Genomic DNA, 22,115 nt, shown 5'->3' with positions numbered 1-22,115 from the left:
TACCCTCTGTAGTGCCTTACGGTCAGATGCCAAGCAGTTGCCATAACAGGAGCTGATGCACCCGGTCAGGATGCTCTCAATGGTGCAGCTGTAGAACTTTTTGAGGATCTGGGGATCCATGTTGAGGATCAGCGATGCAGACGTGTTGTTGCCTACACTTACCACCTGGGGAAGGCCTGTCAGGAAGTCCAGGATCCAGTTGCAGAGGGAGGTGTTTAGTCCTGGGGGCCTTAGCTTATTGATGAGCTTCGGTGGCTCTATGGTGTTGAACAGCATTCTCACATAGGTGTTCCTTTTGTCCATGTAGAAAAGGGCAGTGTGGAGTGCGATTGAGATTTGGTCATCTGTGGATCTGTTGGGGCGGTATGCGAATCGGAGTGGGTCTAGGGTATCTGGGAGGATGCTGTTGATGTGAGCAATGACCAGCCTTTCAAAGCATTTTATGGCTACTGACGTGAGTGCTATGCGGCAGTAATAATTTAGGCAGGTTACCTTCGCTTCCTTGGGCACAGGGACTATGGTGATCTGCTTGAAATATGTAGGTATTACAGACTCAGTCAGGGAGAGGTTGAAAATGTCAGTGAAGACACTTGCCTGTTGGTCAGCGCATGATTGGAGTACACGTCCTGGTAATCCATGTGGCCCTGCGGCCTTGTGAATGTTAACCTGTTTGAAAGTCTTGCTCACATCGACTGCAGAGAGCGTGATCACAGTCGTCCGGAACAGCTGATGCTCTCATGCATGTTTCAGTGATACTTGCCTCGAAGCGAGCATAGAAGTTATTTAGCTAGTCTGGTAGGCTGCTGTCACTGGTTAGTTCTCGGCTGTGCTTCCCTTTGTAGTCTGTTATGGTTTACAAGCCCTGCCACATCCGACGAGCGTTGGAGCCAGTGTAGTACGATTCGATCTTAGTCCTGTATTTACGCTTTGCCTGTTTTATGGTTCGTTGGAGGGCATAGCAGGATCTTTTATAAGCTTCCAGGTTAGAGTCCCTCTCCTTGAAAGCGGCAGCTCTACCCTTTAGCTCAGTGCTGATGTTGCCTGTAATCCATGGCTTCTGGTTGGGGTATGTATGTACAGTGACGGTGGGGACGACGTCATCGATGCACTTATTGATGAAGCCAGTGATTAATGTGGTGTACTCCTCAATGCCATTGGAAGAATACCGGAACATATTCCAGTCTGTGCTAGCAATACAGCCCTGTAGCGTAGCATCCACGTCATCTGACCACTTAAAAATTAGTTAAAACTGATTTAAGTTTGCCTGCATTCAAATCCCCGGCCACTAGGAGCGCTGCTTCTGGGTGAGCATTTATTTTGTTTGCTTATGGCCTTATAGAGTTGGTTGAGTGGGGTCTTAGTGCCAGCTTCGGTCTGTGGTGGTAAATAGACGGCTACGAACAACATAGTTAAACTCTCTTGGTAGATAGTGTGGTCTACAGCTTATCATAAGGTACTCTACCTCATGCAAGCAATACCTCGAGACTTCTTTAATATTAGACACCAGCTGTTATTGACAAAAAGACACACACTCCCACCCCTCGTCTTACCAGACGTAGCTTCTCTGTTCTGCCGGTGCTTTGAAAATCCCTCCAGCTCTATATTATCTGTGTCGTTGTTCAGCCACGACTCGGTGAAACAGAAGATGTTACAGTTCTTAATGTCCCGTTGGACGGATAATCGTAGTGGGAATTTACTCACTCGCCTACGGATTCTCAAAAGGCAGCCCGATCTGCTTCCTCTTTTCCCCCGTCTTTTCTACACGGAAATGACGGGGATCTGGGCCTGTTCCCGGGAGAGCAGTATATTTTTCTCATCTGACTCGTTAAAGGAAATAGCTTCTTCCAGTTCGTGGTGAGTAATCCCAGTTCTGATGTCCAGAAGTTATTTTCGGTCATAAGAGACGGTAGCAATAACATTACTACAAAATAAGTTTTCAAAAATAAGTTACAAACAGCGCATAAAATCAAACGGAATGTAGTTAGTCTTCTTTTCGCGTACAACCATGAAAAACTATCATGCATGTTGTTGATGTTAGTTATGTGTGTGCAGTTAGGGCAAGGCATGCTGGTTTGTTTTGAGCTTCTTTGTTTTGAGCCATGCTGCTTTGTTTAACCGGCCTATCAAAGTATTTTGTAGCAAACAAGAACTACAATGAAATTACACTCTTAGAAAAAAAGGGTTCCAAAAGGGTTCTTTGACAGTCCCCATTGGATAATCCTTATTGATTCTAGGTAGAACTCTTTTTGGTTCCCAGTAGAACCCTTTTGCGTTCCATGTAGAGTTCTTCAAAGGTTTCTCCTATGGGGACAGCTGGATAACCTGTTTAGGTTCTAGATAGCACCTTTTTTTTCTAAATGGTTATTTTTCTAAGAATGTGGTTTGTCTTCTTTTTGGCAGTGTTTGCGTACAATTCTGAGACATGCGCCAGTAACAGGCAGAAGTGCTCGTCCTTCGCTGACTGTAAGGATTACACCAATGGCTACTGCTGCCAATGTAGGCCTGGTTTCTATGGCAATGGCAAGGATTGTGTGGCTGAAGGTAGGAGTAACCCCACACCCAAAGTACATACAGTATTTGCGTAATAAGGGTTAGGGCTAGCCTGCTTCCTTCATTATAATGAAATATGTGATATAAAGTATAAGAATGATTCAATATTTTGTAAAGAAATTGAAAACCTGATAATGCTTGACACACAGTCACACATCAGTTACATTTAAAGTTGCATGAATTCAAATCGAATGTAGTTAGTTTCCTCACATTCCACACGCAGGTAAGCCCCAGCGAATGAACGGCAAAGTGAATGGCCGGGTGTTTGTGGGCAACACGCCCTCGCCGCTGGAGCTCTCCAACAACGACCTGCACTCGTACGTGGTGGCCAACGATGGGCGCGCCTACGTGGCCATCAGTACCATCCCGGCCGGCCTGGGACCCTCCCTGCAGCCCCTGTCTTCCCTGGGAGGGGTCATCGGCTGGGCCTTCGCTCTGGAGCAGCCCGGCTATGAGAACGGCTTCAGCATCATCGGTAAGAGCTGTTTGACGATTATCTTGCACATTGTGTCAATCTTGCACATTGTTGTGTCATTAAGAGTTGTTTTAAGGTAAGAGCTGACATTTGGGTGAATCACAAAAGTGATTCCTCGCTTTCTTGATTCATAACAAATCAAGGAAAAACAGTTGATAAAGTGCCATAGTGTCATTAAAAGGCAGCAGATGATTTGAATACATTAGGCTTTTCTCATGTGTGTTGGGTAGCATTTGGTTTAGCTTCTCCCTCCATTGTAGCAAAAGTACCTGGGGCTTGGGTCTTTGTTGTGGTCTAATGAGATGTCCTTCAAAGACAGGTGTGAATGACCACGGTGGGATTGATGATTAGGTCAACATTTATTCAAGTTAAGCTTGATTTATTTGCTCTCTTTGAATGACAGATTTTTTTTAATAGTCAGAGGCTATGTCCAAAATCTGCCTTACTTACCTAAATGGCATACTGTGTACCAATAGTACTACATACTGTTAAGAATGTACTGTTTAGTAAAAACAAATGCATTAAAGTAGCATACTAGGCTCATCCATACTGAGAATGTGTCATCTAATGCACAATTGCGTTGATTCCCGCCATTCGCTCATTTTGGTAGAGCGTGTCCCCTCAGCTGATTATCAGCTGTTGTCAAACACACGTTGGTCTCGAAAGACGATTCTATTTCTCAATGGTATGCAGCGAATTCTACTAGATTAAAAGCTGAAATGAGTATGACATCATGGCATTTAAAGCATACAACATTTTGGACATTTCACATATGCATAATGAATATAATTTTTTTGCATACCCAAAATGCCTTCTATTTAGAATGCAAGTAAGGATATTCGGACACTGCCAATCTCTTTGCTCAGAGAAAGTAGTTTCTCTACTGGCCTTTTGAGTGGTATACGTGGACGTTTGAATGAATTGTGCCAAGTGATTAGGACTATCTTTCCCTTTTTGAAACGTTCCTCAACATGTTGACCTCCGCTTTAATCTTCCACTAGGACAATATTTGTAGGGAGAACGATGATGGGGAAAATTATGGGGAATTTGTTCTGTGTTACCGTTTTTGGTTAATCTTTCTGCTTTTCGGCATCAAAATGTTGCTCAAGCTCATTGCTTCCAGCTGGCTTCACTTCTTTCAAAATATTCCCCTTTAATGTGTAATGTTGTTGGCTCTAGGGAGAACTAAAAGTGGGGGGATACACTCAAGGGTATGGGTGGGGATGCAGAATGAACTTGCCCCTAAATGCTGATCTTAGGTACGGCTAGGTTTTGTGTTTCATCACATAATGGTTAGCTTTTGGGCAAGGCAAGATGATCCTAGATTTGTGCTCAGGAGCTGAAGAGAACCGATGAGGTTTGGTTGTCTCTCTCTTTCCTTCTCCCACCCCCATCTCTGCTCGCACACAACACCCTCAACCCCACAACCACCTTCAACCCCCCCCCCCCCCCCGCTCCCCCTCCAGGTGGCGTGTTCTCCAGGCAGGCCGAGGTGACCTTCTTACCGGGCAACGAGAGGCTGACCATCAAGCAGGAGTTCAAGGGCATCGACGAGCACGACCACCTGGTGGTGAGCACCGAGCTGGAGGGCCGTCTCCCTGAGGTCCCACGCGGCTCCACTGTCCAGATCGACCCCTACAAGGAGATCTACCAGTATGGCAGCAACCGTAAGTCACGACCACACCAATATAACTTGGAATGGAGACTTGGGGTCTATTCCATTTCAATTGAGTCAATTCAGGAAGTAAACAAAAATTATTTTGATCTCCTGAATTTAAATGGAATTGACGCCAACCCTGGAACTCGACACTATCACAGTTTGTAGTACATCTAATCACATAAGAAAGGTCAGCATTAATCCCAATGTTGTTATTAATCAAAGTGCTCTTACGTGCAACCAGATAGTAGTCTTTCCTATTCTTTTCATGAAACACATTGTATTAGAAACACTTTTGGCAGCAATTACAGCTGTGAGTCTTCTTGGAGAACTCGGCACACCTGGATTGTGTAATATTTGACCATTATTATTAAAACAATTATTCAAGCTCTATCAAGGTGTTAGGGATCATGGCTAGACAGAAATATTTAAGTCTTGCCATAGATTGTCAAGCAAATTTAAGTCAAACTGTAACTTGGTAAGCAACTCCAGTGTAGATTTTGCCTTGTGTTTTAGGTTGTTGTCCTGCTGAAAGGTGAATTCCTCTCCCAGTGTTTGTTGGAAAGCAGAAGGAACCAGGTTTTCCTCTAGGATTTTGCATCTGATTAGCTCCATCCCGTTTCTATTTATCCTGAAAACTCCCCAGTCTTTGCCTCAAGAATACCCATACCATGATGCAGCCACCACTATGCTTGACAATAAGGAGGCAATTACTCAGTGATGTGTTGTGTTGGATTAGCCCCAAATATAAGACTTTCCGTTTAGGCCAAAAAGTATATTCCTTTGCGTGCTTTTATTGCAGTAGTATTTTATTACCTGGTTGCATACAGGATACATGTTTTGGACTATTCTCTATATATTCTGCACATTTATATTCTTAATTTAGGTCATTATTGTGGAGTCACTACAATGTTGTTGCTCCATCCTCAGTTTTCTCCAATCACAGCCATTTAAAATCACAAATGACCTCATGGTGAAATCCCTGCGTATTTTCCTTCCAGTCCTGCAGCTCAGTTCAGAAGGACGACTGTATTGTTGATGTGTCTGGGTGGTTCAGTACATCATCCACAGCATGCTTATTACTAGACCATGCTTAAAGAGATATTCAATGTCTGACGTGTTATTGTTACCCATCTACCAACACTGCCCTTCTTTATAAAGGCTTTGAAAAAGCTCTCTGGTCTTTGTAGTTGAATCTGTGTTTGAAATTCAGCACTTGACTGAGGGAACTTACAGATATTGTATGTAGAGGAAGGGGTAGTCCTAAAATATTAATGTCAACCCGTATTATTTCATACAATGTGATTTGTTAAGCCAATTTTGACTCCTGAACTAATTTAGGCTTGGCTAAACAAAAGAGGTGAATTCTTATGCAACAACTATATTCTAGTTCTCGTATTAATTGGAAAAAATGTGTCACATTTTCTTTTCACTTTGACATTATGGACTATTTTGTCTAGATCAATGACAAAAATTCTAAATGAAATCTATTTAAATCAATTCTAAATCAAATCAAAATCAAATCCCACTTTGTAACGCAACAAAATGTGAAAAAAGCCAAGGGTGGTGAATACTTATGATACCAAGTATGTATATGGATGTTCAATGTAGTAACACTCCATTTTCCCTATTCTCTTCAGTGATCACCTCCTCCTCCAACCGCGACTACACTGTGAGCCTACCGGATGGCAGTGTCCAGACCAAGGCCTACCAGTGGCGTCAGACCATCACCTACCAGAGCTGTCCCAATGACGAGGAGGTCAGGGCCGTGCAGTCTACCCAGCAGCTCAGCGTCGACCAGATCTTCGTCATGTACGACTCGGGCAACCAGCTGATCCGCTACGCTATGAGCAATAAGATCGGCTCCATCCACAGTGAGTAGAACCCCTTGTGTTACTGCTAATCTTTGTTCATGTTCTCCTATAATGTTATGCTAACCTTGTGCTTATGTTCTGCTAGTTGTGTTCACGTTCTTCTAATGTTCCGCAAATGTTCTGCTAGTTGTGTTAACCTTCTGTTAATATTCTGCTAATGTTCTGGTAACCCTCTGCTAAGAGGATTGGGCCCATCCTCAGTGAGTATAGCCTATCATGTAGATACGGATCATCTACAGCTTTAGTTGTGCTAATGTTCTGCTACCTTTCTGCTAACTTTCCCGCTACATAAATCATCAAGGAACTCACCAGGTACAACCCTAAATCCGTAAACATGGGCACCCTCATAGATATTATCCTGACCAACTTGCCCTCTGCTTTCAATCAGGATCTCAGCGAGCACTGCCTCATTGCCTGCATCCGCTATGGGTCCGCGGTCAAACGACCACCCCCGATCACCTTCAAACGCTCCCTAAAACACTTCTGTGACCAGGCCTTTCTAATCGACCTGGCCCGGGTATCCTGGAAGGATATTGACCTCATCCCGTCAGTTGAGGATGCCTGGTCGTTCTTTAAAAGTATTTTCCTCGCCATCTTAAATAAGCATGCCCCTTTAAAAAAATGTAGAACTAAGAACAGATATAGCCCTTGGTTCACTCCAGACCTGACTGCCCTTAACCAGCACAAAAAAACATCCTGTGGCGGACTGCAATAGCATCGAATAGTCCCCGCGATATGCAACTGTCCAGGGAAGTCAGGAACCAATACACGCAGTCAGTCAGGAAAGCAAAGGCTAGCTTTTTCAAACAGAAATTTGCATCCTGTAGCTCTAACTCCAAAAAGTTTTGGGACACTGTAAAGTCCATGGCGAACAAGAGCACCTCCTCCCAGCTGCCCATTGCACTGAGGCTAGATAACATGGTCACCACCGATAAATCCATGATAATCAAACATTTCAATAAGCATTTCTCTACGGCTGGCCATGCTTTCCTCCCGGCTACCCCGGCCAACAGCCCCCCCCCCCCCCCCCCCGGCAGCTACTTGCCCGAGCCTCCCCAGTGTCTCCTTCAATCCAGATAGCAGGTGTTCTGAAATAGCTGCATAACCTGGACCCGTACAAATCAGCTGGGCTAGACAATCTGGGCCCTCTCTTTCTAAAACTAGCCGCCATTGTTGCAACCCCTATTACAAGCCTGTTCAATCTCTCTTTTGTATCGTCCGAGATCCCTAAAGATTGGAAAGCTGCCGCGGTCATTCCCCTATTCAAAGGAGGTGACACTCTAGACCCAAGCTGTTACAGACCTATATCCATCCTGCCCGGCCTCTCTAAAGTCTTCGAAAGACATGTTAATAATCAGATCACTGACCATTTCGAATCCCGCCGTACCTTCTCCGCTGTGCAATCCGGGTGCACCTCAGCCACGCTCAAGGTACTAAACGCTATCATAACCGCCATCGATAAAAGACAGTACTGTGCAGCCGTCTTCATCGACCTGGCCAAGGCTTTCGACTCTGTCCATCACCGTATTCTTATCGGCAGACTCAATAGCCTTGGTTTCTCAAATGACTGCCTCGCCTGGTGCACCAACTACTTCGCAGACAGAGTTCAGTGTGTCAAATCGGAGGGCCTGTTGTCCGGACCTCTGGCAGTCTCTATGGGGGTACCACAGGGTTCAATTCTCGGGCCGACTCTTTTCTCTGTATATCAATGATGCCGCTCTTGCTCTCTACGCAGACAACACCATTCTGTATACATCTGGCCCTTCTTTGGACATTGTGTTAACTAACCTCCAAACGAGCTTCAATGCCATACAACACTCCTTCCGTGGCCTCCAACTGCCCTTAAATGCTAGTAAAACCAAATGCATGCTTTTCAACCGTTCGCTGTCCGTACCTGTCCGCCCGACTAGCATCACTACCATGGACGGTTCTGACTTAGAATATGTGGACAACTACAAATACCTAGGTATCTGGCTAGACTGTAAACTCTCCTTCCAGACTCATATTAGACATCTCCAATCCAAAATCAAACCTAGAATCGGCTTTCTATTTTGCAACAAAGCCTCCTTCACTCATGCCGCCAAACTTACCCTAGTAAAACTGACTATCCTACCGATCCTCGACTTCGGCGACGTCATCTACAAAATAGCTTCCAACAGCTTACTCAGCAAACTGGATGCAGTCTATCACAGTGCCAGTCGTTTTGTTACCAAAGCTTCTTATACCACCCACCAGTGCGACCTGTATGCTCTAGTCGGCTGGCCCTCACTACATATTCGTCGCCAGACCCACTGGCTATGCTAGGTAAAGCTCCGCCTTATCTCAGCTCACTGGTCACAATAACAACACCCAACCATAGCACGCGCTCCAGCAGGTATATCTCAATGGTCATCCCCAAAGCCAACACCTCCTTTGGCCGCTTTTGCTTCCAGTTCTCTGCTGCCAGTGACTGGAGCGAATTGCATAACTCGCTGAAGCTGGAGACTTTATTTCTCTCACTAACTTTAAACATCAGCTATCTGAGCAGCTAAGCGATCGCTGCAGCTGTACATAGTCCATCTGTAAATAGCCCACACAATATACCTACCTCATCCCCATATAGTTTTGATGTACTTTTCTGCTCTTTTGCACCAGTATTTCTACTTGCACATCATCATCTGCTCATTTATCACTCCAGTGTTAATCTGCTAAATTGTAATTACTTCGCTACTATGGCCTATTTATTGCCTACCTCCTCACGGCATTTGCACACACTGTATATAGACTTTCTTTTTTTCTATTGTGTTATTGACTGTACGCTTGTTTTTTCCATGTGTAACTATGTGTTGTTCTTTGTGTCGCACTGCTTTGCTTTATCTTGGCCAGGTCACAGTTGTAAATGAGAACTTCTTCTCAACTAGTTTACCTGGTTAAATAAAAATAAAAAATAAAAATACTGTATGGCTTATCCTCTATGTTTGGCTGGATGTGGGTGTAAGCCCGACACCTGATGCTTAAATTTAAATGATGGTGGAAGCCCTGTGTGGATTTGAAAAAATTGATTTGTATGATCGATGTTAGTAATGACAGGCAAACAGGAGTACCAAGAAGGACAATCAAGGCAAAATAACATTGTTGTAAATGAAATCCCAGTCTCCACACAAGACCTGGACGGAGTCTGAGGAGAAAGTGTGAAAAATAATCGATGAAAAGCTGCAGATAGATCAGAAGAAGATTGAGGTGGAGTGCGCCCATAGGATTGGAAAACCTATGGCCCAGGTGACAGACCCAGGTCAATAGTGGTACATTTCCTGAGGTACAAAGACACAGTGGTTGTTATGGAGAGGAACCAACATCTTCCTCAATGAGGACTACTCTGAAACTGATCCCAGCTATGAAGGCTGCCAGAGAGCATGGGGACATTGCTTACATCTGTAACCACAGGCTCATTGTCCTCCCTCCCACCCAAAAGCCTGGAAGGGGTGAGAGAACCAAGCAGATGGGTTCATAGCCTAACCCCTGCACCCTGACTGACTGCATGCTTTGTTTGTGGTTTCCCATATTATGTCTATCTCTAATAAGCTACCCAGGAAAGGGCAATAAATAGTCCATATTACTACATGCAGCCTAAGAAATAAGATTCATGAAATCAATAACTTGATTAGCATTAGTTAGGTCGGACTCTGATGTTGGCCGACCTATTAGGTCTGGTTCACATTTGGCGTTCCAATTCATCCCAAATTGGGTTGAGGTCAGGGCTTTGTGCAGGCCAGTCAAGTTATTCCACACCGATCTCGACAAACCATTTCTGAATGGACCTCGCTTTGTCCACAAGGGCATTGTCATGTTGAAACAGGAAAGGGCCTTACCTAAACTGTTGCCACAAAGTTGGAAGCACATAATCGTCTAGAAGGTCATTGTGTGCTGTAGCATTAATATTTCACTTCACTGGAACTAAGGGGCCTAGCCCAAACCATGAAAAACAGCCCCAGACCATTATTCCTCCTCCAGCAAACTTTAAAGGTGGCACTATGCATTCAGGCAGGTAGCGTTCTCCTTCTCCTGACATCCGCCAAATACAGAGTTGTCCGTCGGACTACCAGATGGTAGTATGACTAATCACTCCAGAGAACGCATTTCCACTGCTCCAGAGTCCAATGGCGGCGAGCTTTACACCATTCAAGCCGACGCTTCGATTTGTGCATGGTGATCTTAGGCTTGTTTGCAGCTGTTCGGCCATGGAAACCCATTTCATGAAGCTCCCGACAAACAGTTCTTGTGCTGACATTGCTTCCAGAGGCAGTTTGGAACTTGGTAGTGAGTGTTGCAACCGAGTACAGACAATATTTATGCGTTGCACACTTCAGCACTTGGCAGTCCCATTCTGTGAGCTTGTGTGGCTTACCACTTCACAACTGAGCCGTTGTTGCTTCTAGACGTTTCCACTTCACAATAACAGCACTTACAGTTGACCGGGGCAGCTCTAGCAGGGCAGAAATTTGATGAACAAGGTTTTATCCTTTGACTGTGTCATGATCGTCGTAATGATGAGACCAAGGCGCAGCGTGAGTAGAGTTCCACATATTTAATATAGAGAAAATCATAAACAAAACAACAACAAAAAGCACAAACGAAACGTGCCGCTACTGATGTGCACTAAGGCAACTATACGTAGACAAGATCCCACAACACAAATGAGGAAAATGACTACCTAAATATGATCCCCAATCACAGACAACGATAAACAGCTGTCTCTGATTGGGAACCATATCAGGCCAACATAGACATACAAAAACCCTAGACATACAACTCCCCTAGACATAAAACTGGGACTGGGAACTGTCGCCGGAAGTTCTGGACTGGGAACTGTCGCCGGAAGTTCTGGACTGGGAACTGTCGCCAGAAGTTCTGGACTGGGAACTGTCGCAGGAAGCTCTGGACTGGGAACTGTCGCCAGAGGTTCTGGACTGGGAACTGTTGCCGGAAGCTCTGGACTGTGGAGGCGCACTGGAGGTTTGAGGCGTGGGTCCGGTACCGGTGGCACCGGGCTGATGACACGCACCTCAGGGCGAGTGCGGGGAAGAGGCACAGGACGGACCTGACTGGGGACACGCACTTGAGGGAGAGTGCGAGGAGCAGGAACAGGACACACCTGACTGCAAAAGCACACTTGAGGGAGAGTGCGAGGAGTTGGCACAGGACGCACTGGGTTGTGAAGGTACACTGGAGACCTGGTGTGTATAGCCTGCATCAATTGTTCCGGGAACTTTAACACACGTTTCAGGACGAGTATGGGGAGCTGACTCAGGTGGCACCAAACTGACGACACGTTCCTTTATTCCAAATCTGTGTGTCCTCCACCAACTCAAAAACTCCCCCATTTCTCTCTCCTCCGAATTCTCCTTCTTCTCCCAGCCTGGCTCTGGTTCACTCCTCGTCTCCGCCGACTGCTCCATGTGCCCCCACCCAAAACATTTCTTGGGGTTTCTGTAGCCTACCTCCCCGACGTCGTTGCTGTCCTCTCATGCTCCTAGTTGACTCCTGCCAAGGAAGGCAATCTTGTCCTGCCAGGATTTCCTCCCAAGTCCAGGATTCTCCTCCTCCTGGGCACGCTGCTTGGTCCTTTGTTGGTGGGATCTCCTGTCACGATCGTCGTAATGATGAGACCAAGGTTGAAAGTCTGGTGTGGCTGAAACACCCATATCCACTAATTTGAAGGAGAGTCCACATACTTTTGTTTATATAGTGTATATTAGTCATCAATTAAACTCACTAAGTTAATTCATGTGTCAACACAGCAGTAGCAATACAGGGATATTAACATTTTGTTATGTTACAGCCTTATTCTAAAAGAGATTTAAATGTTTTCCTCATCAATCTACGTACAATACCCAATAATGACAAAGTGAAAACAAGTTTAGAAATGTTTGTAAATGTATTAAAATAAAAAAACTGAAAAACTTTATTTTCATAAGTATTCAGACCCTTTGCTATGAGACTCAAAACTAAGCTCAGGTGCATTATGTTTCCATTGATCATCCTTGAGATTGGATATGATTTGGAATGGAACACAACTGTCTATATAAGATTCCACAGTTGACAGTGCATGTCAGGGCAAAAACCAAGCCATGAGGTCGAAGGAATTGTCCGTAGAGCTCCAAGACAGGATTGTGTTCAGGCACAGATCTGGGGAAGGGTAGCAAAACATTTCTGCAGCATTGAAGTTCCCCAAGAACACAGTGGCCTCAATCATTCTTAAATGGAAGAAGCCTGGAACCACCAAAATTCTTCCTAGACCTGGTCGCCCGGCCAAACTGAGCAATCAGGGGGAGAAGGACCTTGGTCAGGGAGGTGACCAAGAACCCGAAGGAGAAGGGGAGAAGGGCCTTGGTCAGGGAGGTGACCAAGAACCCAAAGGAGCTCTGTCAGAGCTCCAGAGTTCCTCTGTGGAGATGGGAGAACCTTCCAGAAGGACAACCATCTCTGCAGCACTCCACCAATCAGGCCTTTATGGTAGATTGGGCAGATGGAAGCCACTACTCAGTAAAAGGCACACGACAGCCCGCTTGGAGTTTGCCAAAAGCCGTGCAGAAACGTGCAGAAACGACTGTATATCATCCACGTGTGTATTGATCATTTCTTTGTAATGCTGCAGAACTTTGTCCTCAAGGTGCATCCACACCCATTGGATGTAGTGACCACGATAAAATAGCTGTATCCAGAAAAGCCAAGGTTCCAAAGGCGGGCCTAAAATAGTGTTTAAGAGATCATACAACGTGTTTGTAGTGATTCCTATGCTGAAGATGTAAAGAAGATTGATTGGTCAAATGTGTGTAATGGGGAGCGTATGAAAGTGTATTCTTATTTTTTGACTGGTGGATGCTGCTGTGTGTGAGTGTGGTGTGGGGTATGGAAATGGAAATGCAAAAAACCTTCCTTCACTGGAAAAATTGTAGCCTTTCCATTGTCGGATTTTCGTGCACTTGCATTCAGTAGCATCTATGAATCGCATTATTATTATGACACGTATTGACGTCAAACGGGAAAACCAAAGACACCCGTGGTTCCTAATGATTCTTGCTGGTGTTTACAGGACAGCTGGTTCTAAGAGATTAGGATCAGGACCTGCGATTGGAACAGTATACATTTTCCCAACAGATTCTTCTGACTCTACTCATACGTGTGTCTTCTTTAGACATCTGGGGGGGGGGTTGTTACCACTCATTTGTTGTCTCAATGGGCCATCGTATTACATACATTTCTCTTCAAGAACATTTGAATTCCTGACTATACACAGTATGGAATGTCGAGCCAAAAGAATAGTTATTATCTGTTAAGTAACATTATCTGTAGGTAAACCAAAACCTTGTGTTGTCGTATTTCCTCAGCTGGCCTTTCAAAGACACCCAAATCCTCGACAGGGTAAAGGTTAACGGCTAAGGTAAACAAGGGGCCGTGCTTCAGTTCACACAAGGTTATTTACTGCAGGTAGGAGGTGTAAGAAGAAGAGGGAGAGTGGGGGAGGGCAAGAGGGCAAGAGGAAGGCACCGGGAGAGGGGTAAAGGTACATAGGGGATGGCCCGGGGGTGGCGGTCTGGGGGCCAGGGGTAGGTTATGCAAGCAAACTAGACTCAGCTGGAGTTTATTGGCAAAAGTGTAACATCTGTGCCGAGTTTCCTGTGAGGATGCAATGGGGACTGGAGGAGCCCCCCCGTCCTAATAAGCAGCTGTCTGATAAGCGGTCTGCATGTCCCTTCTAACAGCCAGGAGAGGTGTCTTACATGCCTGTGTCTACAAAACTGAGACATTGTGTGTGTGTGTTTGTGTGTGTGATGTCACAACATCTTGTCCAGATATTCCACAGCGTAAGCCATTTCCAACAATAACTAACGTGAGGGTTAATAGGAATCTATTCATTTCAGGTTGTAGTACTATACTGTGGCTTTTCAGACTGAAGTATCCAAAGATTGAAGTAACTCCAAAGTAGAACTCCCCTGATCCCTTGATTTACAAAATCCATAATCTGAAAACAGCCACACAAAAGCCTTACTGAAGGAAGACATGTAACCTATAACTGAATTGCTGTTTGTCCAACCAATTGGTCCCTACCATGTTTACTGCAACTTTTACGCTTAAATTCTAGCTATAACATCAGAACTAACCCTGAACTAGGCATTGATGGCATCACCCACTAACACGGATCCCATTGCTGCCCCTCAAGAGAATGGAATGATTGTCATGATTGTCATGATTGTCAGGTGGCCCACCAGAGCAGAACCCATGTTTCACCGGCAGACACGGCTGCGACACCAACGCTGCCTGCAGACCCGAAGAAGGCATCCAGTTCACCTGCGAGTGTTCCACTGGTTTCACTGGGGACGGACGTCAATGCTATGGTAGGGGCCCTGCACACTATACATATCAGCTTGAACCTACACCAGCTGATGCATAAGGGACATAGGGAAGTTGAAGTCTATTGAAGTTTGGGTTATACTTTATTTTACATATTTACCTGGAAATTCATTAAAGAATGCATGGTAATAACTTTATTACTTTATTATCTAATAAACATATCGGTTTCATGGGGATTCTTTGAAATAAAGACTACTTAGCACCATTTAGTGGTGACCAATTTCCCAATTTCAGTAACAGAGCATACCAATTGTAGCAATTTTTTGAATAAATACTAGCTGTAATAGGACTGAAAATGAAGTTTCCCTAGACATTGATCTTCGGTCAGTTTAGCAATTTCCCCACTAAGGATTGGGCGAACTGATCCTAGGTACATTTGGTGTTAAAACAGCACATTACCTTTCATGACTGATCTTCATAAATCAGGTAATATTGGTAAGACGGCATCTTCATAGTAGTGGTGATGATATTACATTTGGCTTATTTTGCACTTTCTAAGAACTCATAAACGCTTTACATCAGTAAAGGGCAAGACCGCCCAAAGAGAGAAACATGTATTACAGGACTGAGACAGACTGTAGCATAGGAAAACAAGCAATGTCATCAGAAATGTCCCAATAATAATTAATATTATTAATATACTGTAATGTACAGTATATTATTACATATACTACAAATGATCACATTAAATCATTTATTCCAAATATGCAATGAAATAATGTAATTATTATTATGGCTGTTGATATGACTTGCAGTAAACGTTAATCTGGTGCAACAGAATTGCCCTTATGGGACAAATACAGTTGTTTGAATTGACTGTGCTCATTTTGTAGACATTGACGAGTGCAGAGAGATGCCCGAGATCTGTGGTTCTCACGCCATATGCAACAACCAACCGGGAACATTCCGCTGCGAGTGTATGGACGGTTTCCAGTTCGCCAGCGATGGCAAGACCTGCGTCGGTATGTAGTGTTGAAAAAGTGTGTTCACAGCTGTGTTGTTCTTTGTTTGGATGACCCCCAATATAACTCTGTTGCTTAACTTAATACACACTCTAAATACAGTAACCTTTTACAGATTGTTTCATATCATCTATATATTAATCTTAAACTCAAATTTAAGAGCGTTTCTATGCTATTTCCGTCTATTAATCTGTTTTTTTCTTTAGTCTATCAAACCGTCTACTGAGAAATTTCTCACATTTGTTACTCCTTTTTATAATTTTAGTTTCATCAAACAAAGGATTCAGGGTATTTCTGTCTCCACCAAGTCTAAAATCTGCCTCTCCCTTTCCCCCCTATCCTTTGTAGAAGTGGACCGTCCAATAGACCACTGCCAGAGGGGTACCAATAACTGCGACATCCCAGAGAGGGCACGTTGTAGCTACACGGGGGCGTCTGCCTATATCTGCTCCTGTCTGTCCGGATTCGTGGGTGATGGTTATACTTGCCAGGGTAGGGTGACACTTTAAATCAAATCAAATCAAATGTATTTATATAGCCCTTCTTACATCAGCTGATATATCAAAGTGCTGTACAGAAACCCAGCCTAAAACCCCAAACAGCATGCAATGCAGGTGTAGAAGCACTGTGTGTGTGTGTGTGTGTGTGTGTGTGTGTGTGTGTGTGTGTGTGTGTGTGTGTGTGTGTGTGTGTGTGTGTGTATTACTACAACCTTCCGGAGTGTGGACCTCAATTCATCTTTCAATCACCCATGTGGGTATACAGTATGCTCCTAAAAACCTATCAGGAGATGGGAGAGGCCAACTTGCAGCGTGATGATCGTCACAAATAGAACTGATTTCTATTGTAGCGCATGGCCACACAGACGCTCGCTGACACCCGCGAGCAGTGTGGGTGTAATGGTTGAATAACATGCATATGTACATTTATTTTGCAACGCACGCGACATGTCTGGTCTGGTCAGCATGTTAGGGTTAGGGGTTAAGGAAAATAAGATTTTGAATGGGACTGAATTGTGTGTCCCCACAAGGTTAGTTGTACAAATGTGTGTGCAGTGTGTGCGTGCTGTGTGTGCATGGTGTTCTCTGAGGTTGAAGCACTTTTTAAAATCTTTACTAATGAAATGACTTAAATGAACTGAACTCACTCACAGCAACAATATTTATTTGTCATCAGGACCTCATCATCTAGACCTTTTTACATGTTTTATTTATTTGTTATAATTCTTTTAGCGGGTAAATAATATTGCAGATTGTAGCGTCCGTCAACGTTATTGTCTGCTTCATTTCCAATCCCCCATATATTTTTTTGGTAAATATATGTACAGTTGAAGTCGGAAGTTTACATACACCTTAGCCAAATACATTTAAACTCAGTTTTTCACAATTCCTGGCATTTAATCCGAGTAAAAATTCCCTGTCTTAGGTCAGTTAGAATCACCACTTTATTTTAAGAATGTGAAATGTCAGAATAATAGTTGAAAGAATGATTTCTTTCAGCTTTTATTTCTTTCATCACATTTCCAGTGGGTCCGAAGTTTACATACACTCAATTAGTATTTGGTAGCATTGCCATTAAATTGTTTAACATGGGTGAAACGTTTCAGGTACCCTTCCACAAGCTTCCCAGAATAAGTTGGGTGAATTTGGACCTATTCCTCCTGACAGGGCTGGTGTAACTGAGTCAGGTTTGTCGACCTCCTTGCTCTATGGGATTGAGGTCAGGGCTTTGTGATGGCCACTCCAATACCTTGACTTTGTTGTCCTTAAGCCATTTTGCCACAACTTTGGAAGTATGCTTGGGGTCATTGTCCATTTGAAAACACATTTGTGACCAAGCTTTAACTTCCTAACTAATGTCTTGAGATGTTGCTTCAATATATCCACATATTTTTCCTCCTCATGATGTCAGCTATTTTGTGAAATGCACCAGTCTCTCCTGCAGCAAAGCACCCCCACAACATGATGCTGCCACCCCCGTGCTTCACGGTTGGGATGGTGTTCTTCGGCTTGCAAGCATCCCCCTTTTTCCTCCAAACATAACGATGGTCATTATGGCCAACAGTTCTTTTTTTGTTTCATCAGACCAGAGGACATTTCTCCAAAAAGTATGATCTTTGTCCCCATGTGCAGTTGCAAACCGTAGTTTGGCTTTTTTATGGCAGTTTTGGAGCAGTGGCTTCTTCCTTGCTGAGCGGCCTTTCAGGTTATGTCGATATAGGACTCCTTTTACTGTGGATATAGATACTTTTGTACCTGTTTCCTCCAGCATCTTCACAAGGTCCTTTGCTGTTGTTCTGGGATTGATTTGCACTTTTCGCACCAAAGTACATTCATCCCTAGGAGACGGACATTGTCTCCTTCCTGAGCGGTATGACGGCTGCGTGGTCCCATGGAACGTGGTACCCTCAGGCGTTTGGAAATTGCTCTCAAGGATGAACCAGACTTGTGGAGGTCCACAGTTTTTTCTGAGGTCTTGGCTGATTTCTTTTGATTTTCCCATGATGTCAAGCAAAGAGGCACTGAGTTTGAAGGTAGGCCTTGAAATACATCCACAGGTACCACTCCAATTGACTCAAATTATGTCAATTAGCTCAAATTATGTCAATTAGCTTTCAGAAGCTTCTAAAGCTATGACTTCATTTTCGGGAATTTTCCAAGCTGTTTAAAGGCACAGCCAACTTAGTGTATGTAAACTTCTGACCCACTGGAATTGTGATACAGTGAATTAGAAGTGAAATAATCTGTCTGTAAACAATTGTTGGAAAAATTACTTGTGTCATGCATAAAGTAGTCCTAACCGTCCTCACTGACTTGCCAAACTATAGTTTGTTAACAAGAAATGTGTGGAGTGGTTGAAAAACGAGTTTTCATTACTCCAACCTAAGTGTATGTAAATTTCCAACTTCAACTGTATTTATACACATACATATAAATATGCATATATATACCCATACATATACATACATACATATACAGTACCATGCATTGTTTTTCTTTATTTTTTCTATCTTCTATATTGTAGAATAATAGTGAAGACATCAGAAATATGAAATAACACATATAGAATCGTGTAGTAACCAAAAAAGTGTTAAACAAATCAAAATACATTTTATATTTAAGATTCTTCAAAGTAGCCACCTTTTGCCTTGATGACAGTTTTGCACACTTTTGACATTCTCTCAACCAGCTTCATGAGATTGTCACCTGGAATGCATTTCAATTAACAGGTGTGCCTTGTTAAAAGTTAATTTGTGGAATTTCTTTCCTTCTTAATGAGTTTGAGCCAATCAATTTTGTGACAAGGTCGGGTTGGTATTCAGAAGATAGCCCTATTTGGTAAAAGACCAAGTTCATATTATGGCAAGAACAGCACAAATAAGCAAAGAGAAATGACAGCCCATCATTACTTTAAGACAAGAAGGTTAGTCAATTAGGACCGCCACAGGAAAGGAAGACCCAGAGTTACCTATGCTGCAGGGGATAAGTTCATTAGAGTTACCAGCCTCAGAAATTGCATCCCAAATAAACGCTTCACAGAGTTCAAGTAACAGACACATCTCAACATCAACTGTTATTAAGAGGTGACTGCGTTAATCAGGCCTTCATGGTCGAATTGCTATAAAGAAACCACTACCAAATGTCACCAATAAGAAGAAGCCACCACTAGACCGGTGGAAATCTGTCCTTTGGATATTTGGTTCCAACCGCTTTGTCTTTGTGAGACGCAGAGTAGGTGAACGGATGATCTCCGCATGTGTGGTTCCCACCATGAAGCATGGAGGAGGAGGTGTGATGGTGTGTGGGGGTTCTTTGCTGGTAACAATGTTGGTGATGTATTTAGAATTCAAGGCACACATAACCAGCATGGCTACCACAGCATTCTGTAGCAAAGCTAGTTGAGAGAATGCCAAGAGTGTGCAAAGATGTCATCAAGGCAAAGGGTGGCTGCTTTGAAGAATCTCAAATATATAATATATTGTAACAGAATTCCTCTTCTTCAGAGGAGGAGTAGCAAGGATCAGACCAATGTGCAGCGTGGTAAGTGTCCATAATGTTATATTTAATAAATCAACAGAACACTGAACAAAATAACAAAAGTACAAACAAACAACCGAAACAGTCCCGTATGGTGAAAACACCAACACAGGATACAACCACCCACAAAACACAATAGGAAACAGGCTACCTTTGAGAACCATACCAGGCCAAACACAGAAATACCAAATCATAGAAAAAAGAACATAGACAACCCACCCAACTCACGCCCTGACCATACTAAAACAAAGACATAACAAAATAACTAGGGTCAGAACGTAACATATATTGTCACATATACTCCCTCTCCGGCACTTGAGGTCGCCACGCTATTCTTGTTTCTTGTTTTGTTCTAAGTATTATTTCTTATTAAATTCACTCCCTGAACTTGCGTACACGTTACAGAATAGCGTCTCACCAAAGGGAAGTATTGTTTGTATTTTGTTAGTGTAGGTGACGTCGGGTCCGGGTGCCGCTACCAAAGCAACCAGGGATGCCTCAGCTGGCTCTTCAGGCTTCCATGTCTCAGCCGGTTCGTCAGGTTTACAAGACTCGGTTGCCCCAGCAACTGTCCGTTGCCGAGTCTACCGAGAATGCCTCAGCTAGCTCGTCAGGCTCCAATGCCTCAGCTGGCGCCACAGGCTCCCAAAACTTGGTTTGCTCAGCAGGCTCCTATGCCTCAGCCGGCTCGTCAGGCTCCCATGCCTCAGCCAGCTCGTCAGGCTCCTATGCCTCAGCCGGCTCGTCAGGCTCTTATGCCTCAGCCAGCTCGACAGACTCCAATGCCTCAGCCGGCACGTCAGGCTCCCATGCCTCACCCGGCTCGTCAGGCTCCCATGCCTCAGCCTGCTCGACAAGCTCCAATGCCTCAGCCGGCTTGACAGGCTCCCATGCCTCACCCGGCTCGTCAGGCTCCCATGCCTCAGCCTGCTCGACAAGCTCCAATGCCTCAGCCGGCTGGTCAGGCTCCCATGCCTCACCCGGCTCGTCAGGCTCCCATGCCTCAGCCTGCTCGACAAGCTCCAATGCCTCAGCCGGCTTGACAGGCTCCCATGCCTCAGCCGGCTCGACAGGCTCCCATGCCTCAGGCAGCTCGCCAGATTCCCGCATATCAGCAGAATCGATCGGCTGGTCCCCAGGATTATCCCTCTGGTCGGCATCCTGTGGCTGGAGCTGCGCATCAGGGAGTGGGTACTGTCACGTATACTCCCTCTCCGGCACTTGAGGTCACCAGGCTGCTCATTATTAAGCACACCTCTCACCATCGTTATGCGCATAAGCGCCTCATCAGATTCACTTGGACTGCCTGATTACCTTCCGTATACAGTGCCTTGTGAAAGTATTCGGCCCCCTTGAACTTTGCGACCTTTTGCCACATTTCAGGCTTCAAACATAAAGATATAAAACTGTATTTTTTGTGAAGAATCAACAACAAGTGGGACACAATCATGAAGTGGAACGACATTTATTGGATATTTGAAACTTTTTTAACAAATCTAAAACTGAAAAATTGGGCGTGCAAAATTATTCAGCCCCCTTAAGTTAATACTTTGTAGTGCCACGTTTTGCTGCGATTACAGCTGTAAGTCGCTTGGGGTATGTCTCTATCAGTTTTGCACATTGAAAGACTGAATTTTTTTCCCATTCCTCCTTGCAAAACAGCTCGAGCTCAGTGAGGTTGGATGGAGAGCATTTGTGAACAGCAGTTTTCAGTTCTTTCCACAGATTCTCGATTGGATTCAGGTCTGGACTTTGACTTGGCCATTCTAACGCTTGGATATGTTTATTTTTGAACCATTCCATTGTAGATTTTGCTTTATGTTTTGGATCATTGTCTTGTTGGAAGACAAATCTCCGTCCCAGTCTCAGGTCTTTTGCAGACTCCATCAGGTTTTCTTCCAGAATGGTCCTGTATTTGGCTCCATCTATCTTCCCATCAATTTTAATCATCTTCCCTGTCCCTGCTGAAGAAAAGAAGGCTCAAACCATGATGCTGCCACCACCATGTTTGACAGTGGGGATGGTGTGTTCAGGGTGATGGGCTGTGTTGCTTTTACGCCAAACATAACGTTTTGCATTGTTGCCAAAAAGTTCAATTTTGGTTTCATCTGACCAGAGCACCTTCTTCCACATGTTTGGTGTGTCTCCCAGGTGGCTTGTGGCAAACTT

At 44.2% G+C, this 22,115-nt stretch overlaps 1 protein-coding gene across 1 annotated transcript in view; it reads left to right on the top strand.

Moving 5' to 3' along the window:
- Positions 1-22,115, top strand: part of LOC109865856 (nidogen-1) — a 75,596-nt gene that overhangs the window by 20,465 nt on the left and 33,016 nt on the right. Inside the window, exons 5-11 of the mRNA XM_020454334.2 lie at positions 2,401-2,541; positions 2,774-3,025; positions 4,492-4,692; positions 6,323-6,556; positions 14,794-14,931; positions 15,781-15,909; positions 16,258-16,401. Coding sequence (XP_020309923.1) covers positions 2,401-2,541; positions 2,774-3,025; positions 4,492-4,692; positions 6,323-6,556; positions 14,794-14,931; positions 15,781-15,909; positions 16,258-16,401 — 1,239 coding nt within the window. The remainder of the gene's footprint in view (positions 1-2,400; positions 2,542-2,773; positions 3,026-4,491; positions 4,693-6,322; positions 6,557-14,793; positions 14,932-15,780; positions 15,910-16,257; positions 16,402-22,115) is intronic.

This window comes from Oncorhynchus kisutch, linkage group LG20, assembly GCF_002021735.2.
Source record: "Oncorhynchus kisutch isolate 150728-3 linkage group LG20, Okis_V2, whole genome shotgun sequence".
In the NCBI taxonomy this organism is placed as follows: Eukaryota; Metazoa; Chordata; class Actinopteri; order Salmoniformes; family Salmonidae; genus Oncorhynchus; species Oncorhynchus kisutch.
This window is presented reverse-complemented; position numbering and strand designations above follow the sequence as displayed.